This window comes from Poecilia mexicana, unplaced genomic scaffold (genome assembly GCF_051168715.1).
Source record: "Poecilia mexicana isolate PSO_F unplaced genomic scaffold, ASM5116871v1 scaffold_15, whole genome shotgun sequence".
Lineage (NCBI taxonomy): Eukaryota > Metazoa > Chordata > Actinopteri > Cyprinodontiformes > Poeciliidae > Poecilia > Poecilia mexicana.
In genome coordinates this window covers 23,525,072-23,538,511 of record NW_028263384.1, presented here as the reverse complement: position 1 = coordinate 23,538,511, position 13,440 = coordinate 23,525,072, and the positions used below count along the sequence as shown (strand labels likewise).

At 38.9% G+C, this 13,440-nt stretch overlaps 3 protein-coding genes across 3 annotated transcripts in view; 1 reads left to right on the top strand and 2 right to left on the bottom strand.

Moving 5' to 3' along the window:
* Positions 1 to 5,006, bottom strand: part of kif16bb (kinesin family member 16Bb) — a 29,042-nt gene extending 24,036 nt beyond the window's left edge. Inside the window, exons 1-5 of the mRNA XM_015007367.2 lie at positions 4,867 to 5,006; positions 4,721 to 4,784; positions 4,525 to 4,635; positions 4,320 to 4,436; positions 2,365 to 2,462 (exon numbers count right to left, since the gene is read on the bottom strand). Coding sequence (XP_014862853.2) covers positions 2,365 to 2,462; positions 4,320 to 4,436; positions 4,525 to 4,635; positions 4,721 to 4,784; positions 4,867 to 4,913 — 437 coding nt within the window. The 5' untranslated portion in view covers positions 4,914 to 5,006. The remainder of the gene's footprint in view (positions 1 to 2,364; positions 2,463 to 4,319; positions 4,437 to 4,524; positions 4,636 to 4,720; positions 4,785 to 4,866) is intronic.
* A 798-nt stretch (positions 5,007 to 5,804) lies between these two features.
* mad2l1bp (MAD2L1 binding protein) lies at positions 5,805 to 8,159 on the top strand. Its single transcript, XM_015007359.2, has 3 exons — positions 5,805 to 6,192; positions 6,863 to 7,119; positions 7,207 to 8,159. Exons 1-3 carry the CDS (start codon positions 5,865 to 5,867, stop codon positions 7,717 to 7,719), a joined length of 1,098 nt encoding a protein of 365 aa, XP_014862845.2. The 5' UTR covers positions 5,805 to 5,864; the 3' UTR covers positions 7,720 to 8,159.
* On the bottom strand, positions 7,932 to 13,432 carry ephx5 (epoxide hydrolase 5). The gene is made up of 10 exons (XM_015007355.2): positions 13,303 to 13,432; positions 13,087 to 13,151; positions 12,777 to 12,999; positions 12,403 to 12,583; positions 12,110 to 12,319; positions 10,290 to 10,419; positions 9,545 to 9,756; positions 9,313 to 9,421; positions 8,462 to 8,587; positions 7,932 to 8,366 (listed from the first exon to the last, which is right to left on the bottom strand). The coding sequence occupies exons 2-10, from the start codon at positions 13,107 to 13,109 to the stop codon at positions 8,165 to 8,167; spliced, it is 1,416 nt and encodes a 471-aa protein (XP_014862841.2). The 5' UTR covers positions 13,110 to 13,151; positions 13,303 to 13,432; the 3' UTR covers positions 7,932 to 8,164.
* Between the last annotated feature and the right edge of the window lie 8 nt (positions 13,433 to 13,440).

Genomic DNA, 13,440 nt, shown 5'->3' with positions numbered 1-13,440 from the left:
AGGATCAGATAGCAGGTAAAGCAGCGCACAGCTACAAACACTCACCAGGATTACCATGACGGTCAGAAAGCTAAACAAATAACCCGCAAAATTATTTAAGTCTTCGAGCTGCGATGTAAGACGCTGGTTCTGCTCTCGCTGTTGAACCGCTGCTACGCTACAGGTAGTAATATTTCCAGACGGAGCTTCGCTTCTGCTCCACCTGGTAGTGACTCTCACACCGAACCTGCTTAAAGCTGCAGCATCTAACCTAAAAAAAAAATACATTTTACATACGTATTAAAACTTTCGCTGTCCTAACATGAGACAGATAATCTCTAAAAAAATAATCGATCTCCTCCCTGTTTTGCATAATTACTCCGCTCAGTCAGAAATAGCCAATCAGAGCTAGCAGTAATCAGCTAGCCGCCATGCTATCAGGAAGTTTTCATTCAGTAACTCTGGATTGTTTATTGTAATGGAACCTGTTTTTGCCTTTGAATGTTAAGTTTGATACTTGAATTTTTTTTGGCAATGTTGAGAGGTTTTATTTTGGCTCTTTGCGTTATTTAGCCTCTTCAGAGCCTTCATATGTTATCAGTCTGTTAAAGATAGTATTATTGACAGCAACAATTCGCACTATGCCTTTTTTGTTTAGTTCTTGAAAAAAGTTATTAAAAGCAAGTTTTTGTATAAATTAAGGTGAATTCATGGTTCCTTTTTCCACATAATGTAACCAGTAGTGTTTATGATAAAAAAAATAAAATAATTATGTGATCGGTATCGGTGATCGGCCCTCATGGGTAATCGGTATCGGGAGGAAAAAACCTGATCGGCACATCTCTATTAAAAAGTGTAAAATTATCACCCTCTTTGCTGATTTTACATCTTTTCACAGGCTAAATATTTAACCACCATCCAATGCAGCACAGGATGAATTAAACATTATAAAATTAGACCGTTTGTATTTGAGTCCACTGCAATCATTTCAGTCTAAATGGATTCTCAACATGCAGACCCCTGGAGAGTCCTTGTTCCAAACATTCTTGGCATGTTAATTGCTAAGAAGCTGTTATTCATTTCCCCCCTTTACATCCAGTTTTAATCAGTTCATTCATATAATAAGCCTTATCCAATAAACCGTGATCATTTAATATTTTCTGGGCTCTTAAGTTCTGTCATTGCTCAGTAAAAATGCCTAGTTATCGATTTTCTGCTTCCTTCAAGATGAGAAACAAGTGGGGAGTCTCTTCCCTACACGCAAAATATTTAAGGATTTTAAATAAATTTTGTTCCAAGATCAGGTTGCAAATCAATTTAAGTTTGTAAACTGTTGTGGTAAGAAGTTTAAAGGTCAGGTTCATTTTTGTTTTTTTATTTTTGCAGTGAAGTTATACAACTTTATTTATTTTTAAGTAAGAATCCAGGCTTTTTCTCCATTACATACAAGGTCAACATGCATAGACATCAATATTTGGTTAAAGGTTAGTCACCTACAGCTCTTTCGTAACCATCATACGACTTATGGGATAATTCTAGTTAGATATTTGACTGCTTTCATTGCCAGAAGCTCATTTAATTTGTTTTCTGCCACAGAACTTACTTTTAGGTGAACTAGATAGTTTTTAATTTGGTTGAAGTCAAATAACTGATTTGACCTTTACAGAACAAACTGCCCTTTGGTGGCAGACCGACAGAAGTGCTAAAAAAAATTGTATTGCAAATTTCAGTCAAAATAAATCACTATTTACCTGCAAATCTGACTACAATGAGCCCTTCCCTGCAAATCACTCTGAGGATTTACCAATTGGGTAACATTCCACAAAACATGACGTTTAATGGAACATTACTCCAAATTGTTCACCATTCAGATTTCTTCAATGAAATATATTTTTTAAAGTGTTTTAAAAAATATTTCATAAAGCTAAAGGTATTTTAGCTTTCTATGTTACCGTTAGCCTGTGTTTGCAGAGAAGCCAATCCAGGAGCTCCACTCATTTTCCTTGCTGCTGATTGGCTGTACCCCCGACAGCAGAGATGAGACTGTGGATATTAGCTTTTGTGGTAGTGCCAAGACAGTTTCTACTTTATGTATTAATAACTCATCGGCATGTTGGCAAATTTTTCAAAGCCCTGGTCATTGCAAATTCATTTAATTCAGGTGTGTTGAAAGAGTGATGCATCCAAAAATTGAAGGACAGTGGCACTCAAAGACTGAAGTAGCATGTTGCATGATTATTTTATCCAGGGAAAAACTTTAAATAAATTAAAGACAAAATTAATGATGTTCATAACTCGTATGTTGACATCTGCCTGGAACTGTAAGCAGCAGTGACCACGAAGACTTGTTGCATTTAACAAGAAGTTCAACTGTATATTGCTTACCTGACCTCCATATGAAATGACATGCTATCGCTCCCGCTTCTGTTGGATATCTCCAGGAACAATCCCTCGCAGATCCGTGGGATTAAACCTTTATCCACCTTTAATTGAGGAAATGTTGACAGAATCAAAACACCAATTTTAATCTCACATTAAAATTAGCTACATCTTGATCCTATGACATAATCCAAATGTTTACACTTTGCTGCAACCACAACTCAGCACATGCAAAGACTGCTGAACAACACAATCACCGCATCTGATATGGAGTCATTGATGCATAAAAGCAATTTCAGTCTGAGCTGCTTGCCCTCTTGTTTTTAATTACAAAGTAACAGACAGTAGGCATTAAGAGCCATATATAATTATCTGACGTTGACAGCAACTCTGCTGATGACCTTGCACGAGTCCCTTCAGCAGGCGAGTCGAATCCTCCATCATAATGCAAGAATCTCATTGTGGTAAAAGGAATGGAGGTTTTACTACACTCATCACATTTTCTGATTAGTGCAAAGTGAGAAGTCAGTATAATGAGGCTGCAAACTGTCAGTTTGGCAGGCAAGAGGTCAATGCATGCAAACCCAGCTGCGTTAAGCTGCTGTATTTAAGGATGCATTTTCCTGGCCTCCTGTGTGACTAAGAATTGTAGGTATAAACTAGTGCTAAATCAATTCACTTTTATTGGAAGTTGGTGCCAACACAACCAGCTGTGATATCTGAATGAACAGATGACAATTATCTTTCAGCAAGCAGTGCTTTTAACTCTTCAGAGTACTTTTTTTGTGAAGTGCCTTGAACATGTTGTGAATTGGCCCAATAAATTGGACTGAAATCAAATGAGGGACTTTATGTGATAGAGCAACAAAGTAGTGCATAGCTCTGGGAGACTTTTACACAGTATTTTCTCTTTTTTTTTTTACCAGTAAAAGTTTGAAACGTTCATAATGCACTAGCATTTAAGCTTCTTTATTGCAAATTCTCCAAATAAAATCCAGGGCAATGCATTGCATTCAAAACGTAATAAATGTTACTTGTGTTTAATGTGATCTTGGTATAAGAACCACTGTTCTGTGAACCCTTCAGACGTTGGTTAGACCACTTTAGTGAACAAACCGCATCATGGAACGACTGACGGCTCAAGGATAACATTGTGGACAAATTAGGGATAGGCTACAAAACAATAACTCCAGCTGAAACGCATCATTGTAAAACACTAAAACTGTCACAGAAAAGAAAAATAAAAAAATGGTACAACTATAAATCTATCAAGAGATGGCCACTTACCAAAACTGAAAAGCTGAACAAAGAGAATTAAGGAGCAAAGCTTTTATTAGCAACTCTGAATGAGCTGCAGCGTTTCACAGTTATGGTGAAAACTCATGACAACTAACAGTCACCAGCTAAATAATCTTTATGGACAGAAGCCATTTTCTGTTTAAAAAAAAAGTTCCAACACTATCTCATTGTGAAACATGGTGGTGGCAACATCATGCTGTAGGGAAAAGGAAGCTGGCTGGAGTAGATGGACAGATGAATGCATTCAAATAAGGAGATGAATGCATTCAAATAAGGAGAGATCCTGCAAGAAAACAAGTTTGAGGCTGTTTTTTCTGACAAAGCTAAAGCCAATTTATGAAAAACTTACAAAAATAACACTAGATGTGCAAAGATGGCAGACAGATGGTGATAAATTTGCAACAGTAATTGCAATGAAAAGTGGTCAACTCTTTGTTTTTACTCTCAATATAAATAAGAGTAAAAAAAACACATATTTAAAGAATTGAGACTAAAACTATGCATTTGTTTCCTTCCAGTTCACATTAATGCGCTGTCTGGTGTCGACCCAATACAAACTTCCAATCTACAAAAAAATAATAAAAAATATAAATTTAAGGTTTTAATGTGACAGAATATGAGAGTTAAAAAAGGATCTAAATATTTTTAGAAATTATTCTTACTTTATTTCCCATCATGGTGTAAGATTTCCCTGAGCCCGTTTGGCCATATGCAAACACACAATAATTGTAACCGTCAAATGCTGCTTTCAAAACGTCTGAGCCCAAGTCCTTGAAAATCTGAGAGAGATGAAAAGTTTATTTAAAAAAAAAAAAGTTATTTCACTTCTGTACAACGCAAAATAATAACTTTAATAATAAAATTCACCTTCTCCTGCGATGAAAATGTGGGACTGTCTGCATCGACTGAGTCAAAGCAGTAGTCGTATGAAAACATTTTCCCTCTGTCCTTCAGTTTCTCCCCTCGAACAGCTGAAGGCTGGAATGTAAAGTGAATAGTCCACTTTAGGTAATAACTTAATTAAACCCATTCTAAGCCTCGCTCATTTTTTTTAATAACGTACCTTATGAATAGATGTTGTGTTCCCCCTCATGTGAATTATCACCTTCGAAGATAACCGCTTTTCTCTGTCGAAAATAAATGAGTCATGTGTCGTTCAATTTTAAAAAGTTAAGATAAAAATAAAAGAAGAAATTCCATTGGACCCACCTTTTATTCAAAGGACGGACTCGGACCGCTACTCTCACCGAAGACATTATCAACCAAACAAATCCCTCGTCTTCCTTTCTTCTTTGGTAAAACGTTTGTCTTTCCTAATTATTCACACCTGGGCTTTCTTTATTCCCCCATGTGATCTAGAAATTAGCCACTAGAGGGGGCGGCAAAGCACGTCCTATTTTTTATGTCCACGGCATAATTTCCTTTCCTAGAGAAAAAGTATACACATTTTTAGGAGTTTTACTACACCTTACTTTTATGAAGTATCGCAACGCTTACTTCGGTACTTGCCGACATGTTGTCCGACAAAGTCAGTAACTTTACTGATTGAAAAAAACAGGCGTTTACCCAAAAATGCACCAGAGACGCGCCGAAAGTTTATGTTGAAGTGAGACTTCCTGCTTTTACACAAGCTTTGTTGTTTTAACGTTATTTTAACCTGCTGAGGTTCTTGTGCCATTTCGAGGTCAAGTGGATGTACAGTAAAAAATATATTTTCACTCGGAAGTACTTTGTACTGTTCTAAAAAAGGTAGCCCACTATTAGCAAGTTTTATGTTCAAACGTTTGACGTTAGACTTAGAAAAGGGTTTCTCCTGCCTGAATTTATTTTGGTACTATTTTCTTTTTCAGAACATTTTTATTTTAGTCTATAAAACACTAGAATTTGAACATCTGTATTTTTTTTTTCTGTAAAATTACCTAATTTCAAAATGTTTCAGAATATATTAGATTAATTATTCAGTTAAATTAAATTAATGAGTAAATTAAATTAATAAAAACATGAGGTAGATTTATTGAACACTATTAGCATACCTAAGACTGTCAATTCCACAAAATATGTGAATTTCTTTTTAAATATCTCAAAAATTGCATTATTGCGAGGAATGCTATTTTCCCAATGTTTCCGCTTAACGTGAACGCAACATTCGGTGGATTTCCCATGATTCCCAGCGGCAAGAACAAACCAGGCGCGGACGTTCAAAAATAATGGCAGACCAGTGTGACACTTTACAACCAATAACGAACTCAGATGAGACAGAAGGTTCGTCCACTGTCCACAGCGGAGACGGCAGAATAAAGCGGAGACTCTCCTTTTCCTCAGAGAGGAACAGCAAGACCGCCGAGGAGCCCAGTATGACATGTACACTACTTAGCTTACAGAGTGTGTCCGACGATTCAAATTCGGAAATAGACGAAGAACGCCGAACAGACTCGATCAAAATAAATTTAGAATCAAATAATGGCACTGATGTTAAAGGTGTGCCTAATACAGAAGAAAAGGAAAACTCTTCTGAGCCTTCAGATATTATTCAAGGTATGCCTTTAAACTCTGTCTATCCTGCATTCTGTTAATTTTAGAATTTTCTTCAGTTGCCAGCTAAATACAGGGTAATTCAGTATTTAGAAAAGTAAATAACTAAACACTGCTAAGCACTGCAGGCCTATTTGTTTCTGTAAGGAAACAGAAATTAATTTATATCAATTTGTTGATCAAACAATTCTAAACTATGTTTTCTTAAACATCCCCTACTTCTCTGGTTTCTACACTGCTTATTATACAGTATTTTTATGGTGAAGCTGCGCAATATGTTGAATTGCAGTATAATTTCTTTGCAATATCACAGGCTGGCATTTTGATATTTAATTCACTTGCAAATTCTTCAGGCCAGTTATATAAATAGCCTGTTAAATTCCCTTTATTGTCCTAGATACCCAACCTTACTGGTATATTTAAGGCTGAAGATATTATGGGCAGGTTGAGGTTTCTCTGGAGCCATTTTATGAGCTTAAGTGATCAACACATACAGTAGGACTATTGGAATGTCATTCTCCATTGTCTTTCCCATTTTGAGGAGTGGTGACCACTAAGGGACCTTTGTGTTGTGATATAGGCTAACAAGAACTGACAGAAACTCATTAATATTTCGAGGCAGAGACACTTAAAATGGGAAGTTGCAAAAAATGCTGATTGTGGTTCTGTTCAGACCAAACAGAAACAGAAGAGACTTCTGGTCCAGATGACAGAAAGGACACCAACACTGAGGAACAAGACGCTGAGGTGGTGAGAAAAGCTCAGGAAGAAGGCTGCGTGGACGTGGTCTTCCCCGGCGCCGTGACCCACGACGGCTGCTACCGTTTCGTCAGCGAGATCCTCAAGTGCATCCTCTATCAGAGACAGCAGCTGCCCATGACGTACGACCAGCTGGTTTACTCCCAGAAAAAACTGCAAACTTCAAAGCAGGTTTGAAGGAAGCCGTCTTGGAGCCATTTTCCTTTCAAAGTGTTGATTTTAAAGTAACTCACTGCTTGGAAACATTTTGCTTTTCAGGAAAGAGGCGCAGTGACTCGAAGGCCATTGCATTCTGCGGATCTGGATCTGCGCAAATGTCACCAGACTCTTCAGGAGCTGGAGGAGCTTCTGCAGCAGCTGGAGATGCTGTTTTCTTTGAGCAGAGTACCCAGAGTTTTACTGTTGATGGGCGGCTCACTCATTCTACCTAAAGAAATGTATGAGGTCAACATGGAGGCCCTGGCCCTGGCTGCCGGGGATCAGTCTCTCAGAGCCTCCTCCTGCTTGAGGCAGATCTTCCGCACTCTCTTCGTTGCCGACCTGTTGTCCGACAACAATCCTGTTCGCCTGATGCCCACCACGGTCCTGGCGCTGGCTCACAGGGAATGTGGCGTCGGTTGGTTCCGACCTAAACTACAGTTTAAAGTCCCGACTCGAGTGAAAAATAAAATCATTACTCTGTCTACGGAGGGGCATGGAGCAGAGGGGGAAGACTGGCAGGATTATGTGTGGTTTCAGGCACCCACGGCCATTAAGGGCTTCACCAACTGACCCAGGTCATTCGCCAAATTTAGAATTTTACATATTTTAAAGTTTTCTGTTTTAAAACATGTGAATTTAAATATTTTGACTTGCTCAAAAGTGTAAAGGGATCTTTTTAAAGTAAAGTCTTTAATTTAGTTAATATTTCATCAAGAGACATTATTGCAGTTTTGAGAGCACCTGAATTATTGTCTATATTTATAAAGCACACACTCGACTCATTAGTGCAATATACTTTTACTGAACATAACTTGAAAGGTTTATTGCTTTCTTTACATTCTGAGGGAAATATGAATGTGCAAGCATGTTTACATGTACTGGACCATTAATTTTACTTATAACAAAAAACAAAATGTTGCATGGAAGAAGAAAAAAAAAATCAGTTTTCTGTATTTGTGGAACTTAATATGTTGATTGTAATAAAATCCATACAACTGTTTTAGTCAGAAGACTTTCAGAGATTTTCTACTGTTTTGGCAAACTGGATGACGTCGTTGGCCAGCAGCCGGGGCTCCTCCAAGGCGGGGAAGTGTCCGCCTCGGGGCATGAAGGTGTAGGAGACGATGTTCTGGTACCGGATCTGTGCCCAGGATTTGGGGCAATGCATGAGCTCCTGGGGGAAAGCAGCCAGTCCAGTGGGCACAAATATCCCCGTCCTAAAACATGTGATTATTACACACTTATTAGAGATAATTCTGGTGACATTTGGATAATGGCAAAAAAAAAAAAAAAAATCATCTTACACTCCTACCTAGCGTCAATCCTGTTATTGGGGTTGCTGCTAAAGTTCTCTTTGTAGAACCGCATGGAGGAGATGATTGAACCTGTGGTCCAGTAGATCATGACGTTCGTCAAAAGATCATCCAGGCTGAATTTTCTGTTCAAAAGCCACAAACTCTGATTAGCTAGACACTGAGATGATGCAGGGGATTAAAAATCTGAAGTGTGGAATACACTTGCAATCAGTTCCATCCTATTAAATATGCTGTAAAACCACTTCTATAATGACACTTTTGTCACATTTTGTTTGAAAATGACTCAAGTTCAGGCAGATTGGATTGAAAGCATCTGCACAGAAAGTTTACCACAGATTCTCAGATGCCTTTAGCTCTGGGTTTTGACTAGCCATTTTTAAATGGTTTAAGAAAACATGTATAATCAGCCTGCTTGATAATGCTTATTATAGATTTGTGTTGGTCTATTATAAAAACTATTATAATAGATTTTTATTATAATTTATGGTTCTAACATGGCAAACGTTTATGGGGTATGAATATTGTTGCCAGACATTGCAATGCACAGAAATTTTAATAAAATCAGCAAATAATACATATGACTGTATTCGATTTTGAAACTGTTCTTATTGAAGTCGGTTTAAATGCCAAAATAGAACCAATTACCCTTTGCCACACTGTCAATAAAAGCTAATTTGTGGAAAAATTAGCTTTAGTAAAAACCCAGCTCATTACACGTTTAGTTATCAGAGGTCCATAATTTTATTGAAGTGGTTGGGAACGTCAGTAACTTTTTTTAGGAAACTCGAAGGAAAATGGAGTCAAGGAATGAGTGGCATTCAAAATAAAACACATTTCGCTGTTTTACCTCTCCAGCCCACCGTCCTCCAGATCTCTGTTCTTCATGTGAGTCCAGGTGGAGAACTTTTCCAGAATGTAGGCCGCCAAGGCCACAGGCGAGTCATTCAGTCCACGTCCTGCACAAGCATACGATTGTAATAAGAAGTAATGGGGAAAAACTACAGCAGGCTGCACTCTCCAGTAGCTTTAACCTGTCTTTACAGTATTAAGCTAGATTTTTTTTTTTTGCACGTTCTCACCGGCTGTGTCAGGTTTAGTTGCCTGAATGTGAAGGTAGCCAGATTCCTGCAGCATCTCCCACACATTCTTCTGAAAGAAAGGGAACAACCTGCGAACGTCTTCCTGGCTCAAGCCGACCAGAAAGGGAAGGTAAGGCCCGATGATTATGGAGAGTAACACTTTGAAACCCCTATTTGACATGCACATGTTTAGGTGGAGCCCTTTGACACAGCTGGAACAGAAAAAAGAAATACAAGTTAGTTCACCTCAAAACAATCATGCCTATTGTCCCCAACGTCCTGGGAAAAATCTGTGTGTAGAGGACAAGCTTCATTTCACAGCCTAATAATGATACAATGTCTGCTTTGGAAATTCCACTAAAATGATGATGTGCTTTTTCCGATAAACTGTTTTTCACTTTGTTGCGGAAAAAAAAAAAACTATTTTACGAAGCACCGTCAGGTGAAATCACTCAATCGGGTTTATTCATATATTGTGCACAACACAGAGAGCTTGTAGGACAATCAATAATGAAGCAGGTCTGGGTGAAAAGCTCTGCCAGGCAGAGACAACACATGAGTTTTATGACAAGGTTAAGGAAGTCAAAACAAGGGGCGAGACAGTCTGGTTCTGGTGCAGCTGTAGAAAACAACTTCCAACCTTGTACATGTAACCCAAATAGTTCTTCTGGTGAGAGTTCACAAGCATTTCCTATAACATGATCAGCAGATGTTAACTTGTAGTAATTTTCCACCACACACTTACTCAGGCCTCATCTGAGCCATGTTGGTGGTGATGAGCGAGCCCCAGTCTCCTCCTTGTAGGTAGAACTGGGAGAAGCCCAGGCGCTCCATGAGTGTGAGGAAAATCCGAGCAGCAGCCAAACTGTTAAAACCTTTAACAAGTACAACACAAAATTATTCAACCTTTTAAGGTTCGTCACATTTTGTCATGTCAGACCTAAAAACTGTTTGTTTTTTGTTTGTTTGTTTCAAAACGCTGTGAGAAGAAAACCATTATGCTGTGAGGAGAGAAAACAGGCAAGCTTATTGAAGTTAAAGGGCAGATGGATGGAACTAAATATAAGGCAATACTGGAACAAAACCTGCAACAGTTGCTCAAACAAGTTTCCTTCTTTAATTTATTAAAAACTAAAGAGAAAAACTCCTGTCAAGTACATAAGAAGAATCCAAAGACAGGAAATAAACCATATAAAGGAAGATAAGGTTAGCTACAACTCCAAAACAAAGGCAGAATCCAAAAACAGGAAACAAAGTCATACTAAAGATAAAGTTGAGTACAACACCAACACAAAGAGACAAAGAGGTTAGCTTCCCCAAACATCACTGACTACCTGCAAGTATCCACCATTCCCACCCTCTCGAATACCCAGAAATCCAACAACTAAACCGAAAACCCCAGCACCTCAGTTTCCACCACTACATATGACATACAAACATCCACTAAGGCCTTACAGCTGTCCTCATCCTGTGCTCTCAGAGAGGGACTCGGATACGTCAATCATTCATATCTTCAACTGGTGTGTTCTGAGTCCAGGATGTCAGTTTTATCTGACCTGAGAAACGGCTGAGGCCCAGTTTACAGGAATGCCCTTCGATTCAGGTCATGACTACCAGAAGAGAAAGAATATCTAGATTACATAAACACAATTTAATGTTACACTTCAGTGCCATTTCATGTAAAAAGACAAAGTCAACCCAGTAAATAAAGGAAAGAAAAAATACTTCTTACCCAGTAATTTTACTCTTAAGCGCAATCTTCATTTTCTACAATTAATTGAAACTTGGGAAGGCCGAGACAGCATGAATTATATAGCTGACAGAAACTACTCATAACCTGAAACCCACAACTTTAATGTTGGCCCACAGGTTTTTATAAAGGATTTTAGTTTAGTTTAGTTGTTACACCTAACATATTGCAGACAGTAAATACTTCCAACTAAGCCAACTAAACTGACTCATTTTGATTAGAAGGAACAATGACTCTACTGTCAGCTCCCCCTGGATGATGGAGATCCTCACCCTATTGGCACTACTAGCCAAATGTAGTTTGGGAGTCTGGATAAAATAGGGCACCGAAAAACTGGGGCATGCTTTATTTTTATTAGACTAGATTATTCTAATTGGCTTTGCAGCTCGTCGAAAAACGCTGGTACCAGATACCAGACAAACACCAGTACAATACATCTCCTTACTCCTGATATGGGTATAAAATCCTGAATTAGTCTCAGAGTTGCTTGTCAGGAATGCCGAAAGCCCTCATCTCACCAGAAACCAGCAAACTCAAGGGACCAGAGTTAAAGAGATCCTAAATTTAGTTTCTATGCTCCTCCGCACCAGAACAAACGCCCTTAAAATCTGAAATGTGCAAAAACTACTGGTAATATTAAAGCAGTTCCCCTATAGCATGTTATCACTATTTATTTATTCCAAATTGCAATTCGCAGTTCATTTGTATAGATTGTATTTGTGGTAGCTTTCTTTTTGCTTTTTCTAAAGTAAGTGAATTGGCCTGTGCATGACTGATGGAACACAAATAAACGCGCTTTTCCTAAAATGATCTACCTTTCTTATGAGGGGCTTCTGAGAAGCCGTAGCCAGGTATGGAGGGGATCACAACCTCAAACGCAATTCCGTTTTGGTTCTGCGTGAGAAGTGGAAGAATCTTGTAGAACTCATAGAAGGAGCCAGGCCAGCCGTGAACAAGCATGAGCGGCAGAGCCCTCTGGTCCCCATTCTGTAGTGGGCGCACATGGATGAAGTGCACGTCCAGTCCTGCACCGCAGCAAAAGACATAAAACAGATTTTACCAAATAAAAAGTTAAGCCAGCTGCTGTTCATTATGTAGCGGTGTGTACCTTCTATTTTGGTTTTGAAGTGTGGATACTTGTTCAGCATGGCCACTTGCTTTTTCCAGTCAAACGTATTCCTCCAATAAGAAACCACCTTCTTAAGATAAGTGGAATTGAAGCCATACTGGAAGCCACTGTCCTCCAAAGGGTCAGTGAACCGGGTTTTGTCAATGCGTTCATGGAGATCCTGGTAAACAAAATCATAACCAAGCCCTTTACACAAAACAATGCCTTGCAAAAGTGTTCTCACCCCATGAACTTTCTCCCATCCTCTCATTTTATCGCCACATTTTATTAGGATTTTGTGATGGATAGTAGTGTAAAATTGTGAGGAAGGAAAGTATTACACGTTTTCTAAAAGTTGGTGTGAGTCAAACTACCTCAATCTCTTCATCTGACGTTTCCACTGTAAAGGGGTATATTTTTTGATCCTCTAAGAGTGGTTTTTCTCCTGCTCCCCACCATCCCTCACCAACAGGGATAGTTCTCACTTTGCTTCTTCTCTGCATTGCATAGGTCAGGATTCCACCTGCCGCAGCTGCTGCCACAGCACACCCAATAAGAAGCTGCTGTTGTGCAACATCCAGCCCAAAAAACGTGTCCCTGCAAAGTTTGAGAGAAAAATGGTTGAAATGCAGGTAAAAGTAAGCACACTTACACTTTGTCAATTTGTGATCTTAGAGCGCTTACTTCAAAAGTTGCAGTCTCTGCATTGTGTAGCTCAAAACGTGAGCACTCGCACAGGCTGCTTTATGCTAATGGGATAAAGGTCGAGAAAGTTTGATTTCCAGTGCAACAGCTTTAAAAGTTTAGACCTTGCTTTGAAAAACCTTGTTTATTGCGTTTTTCCACCTCCTGATGAAGATGGGGTTCACGCTTCTAACGTCAGAAAAAGCCAAAACAAACCTTGGGAGATTATCCGTTTATCCAAATGCGGTTAGACTTCTCCTGGCAGGAAAGAAGAAAACACAAGGCGGGTTGGTCCTACGGAGATTGTTTATTGACAGCGTGGTGCGTCACTCCTCTACTAATCTGTGAGCGGTA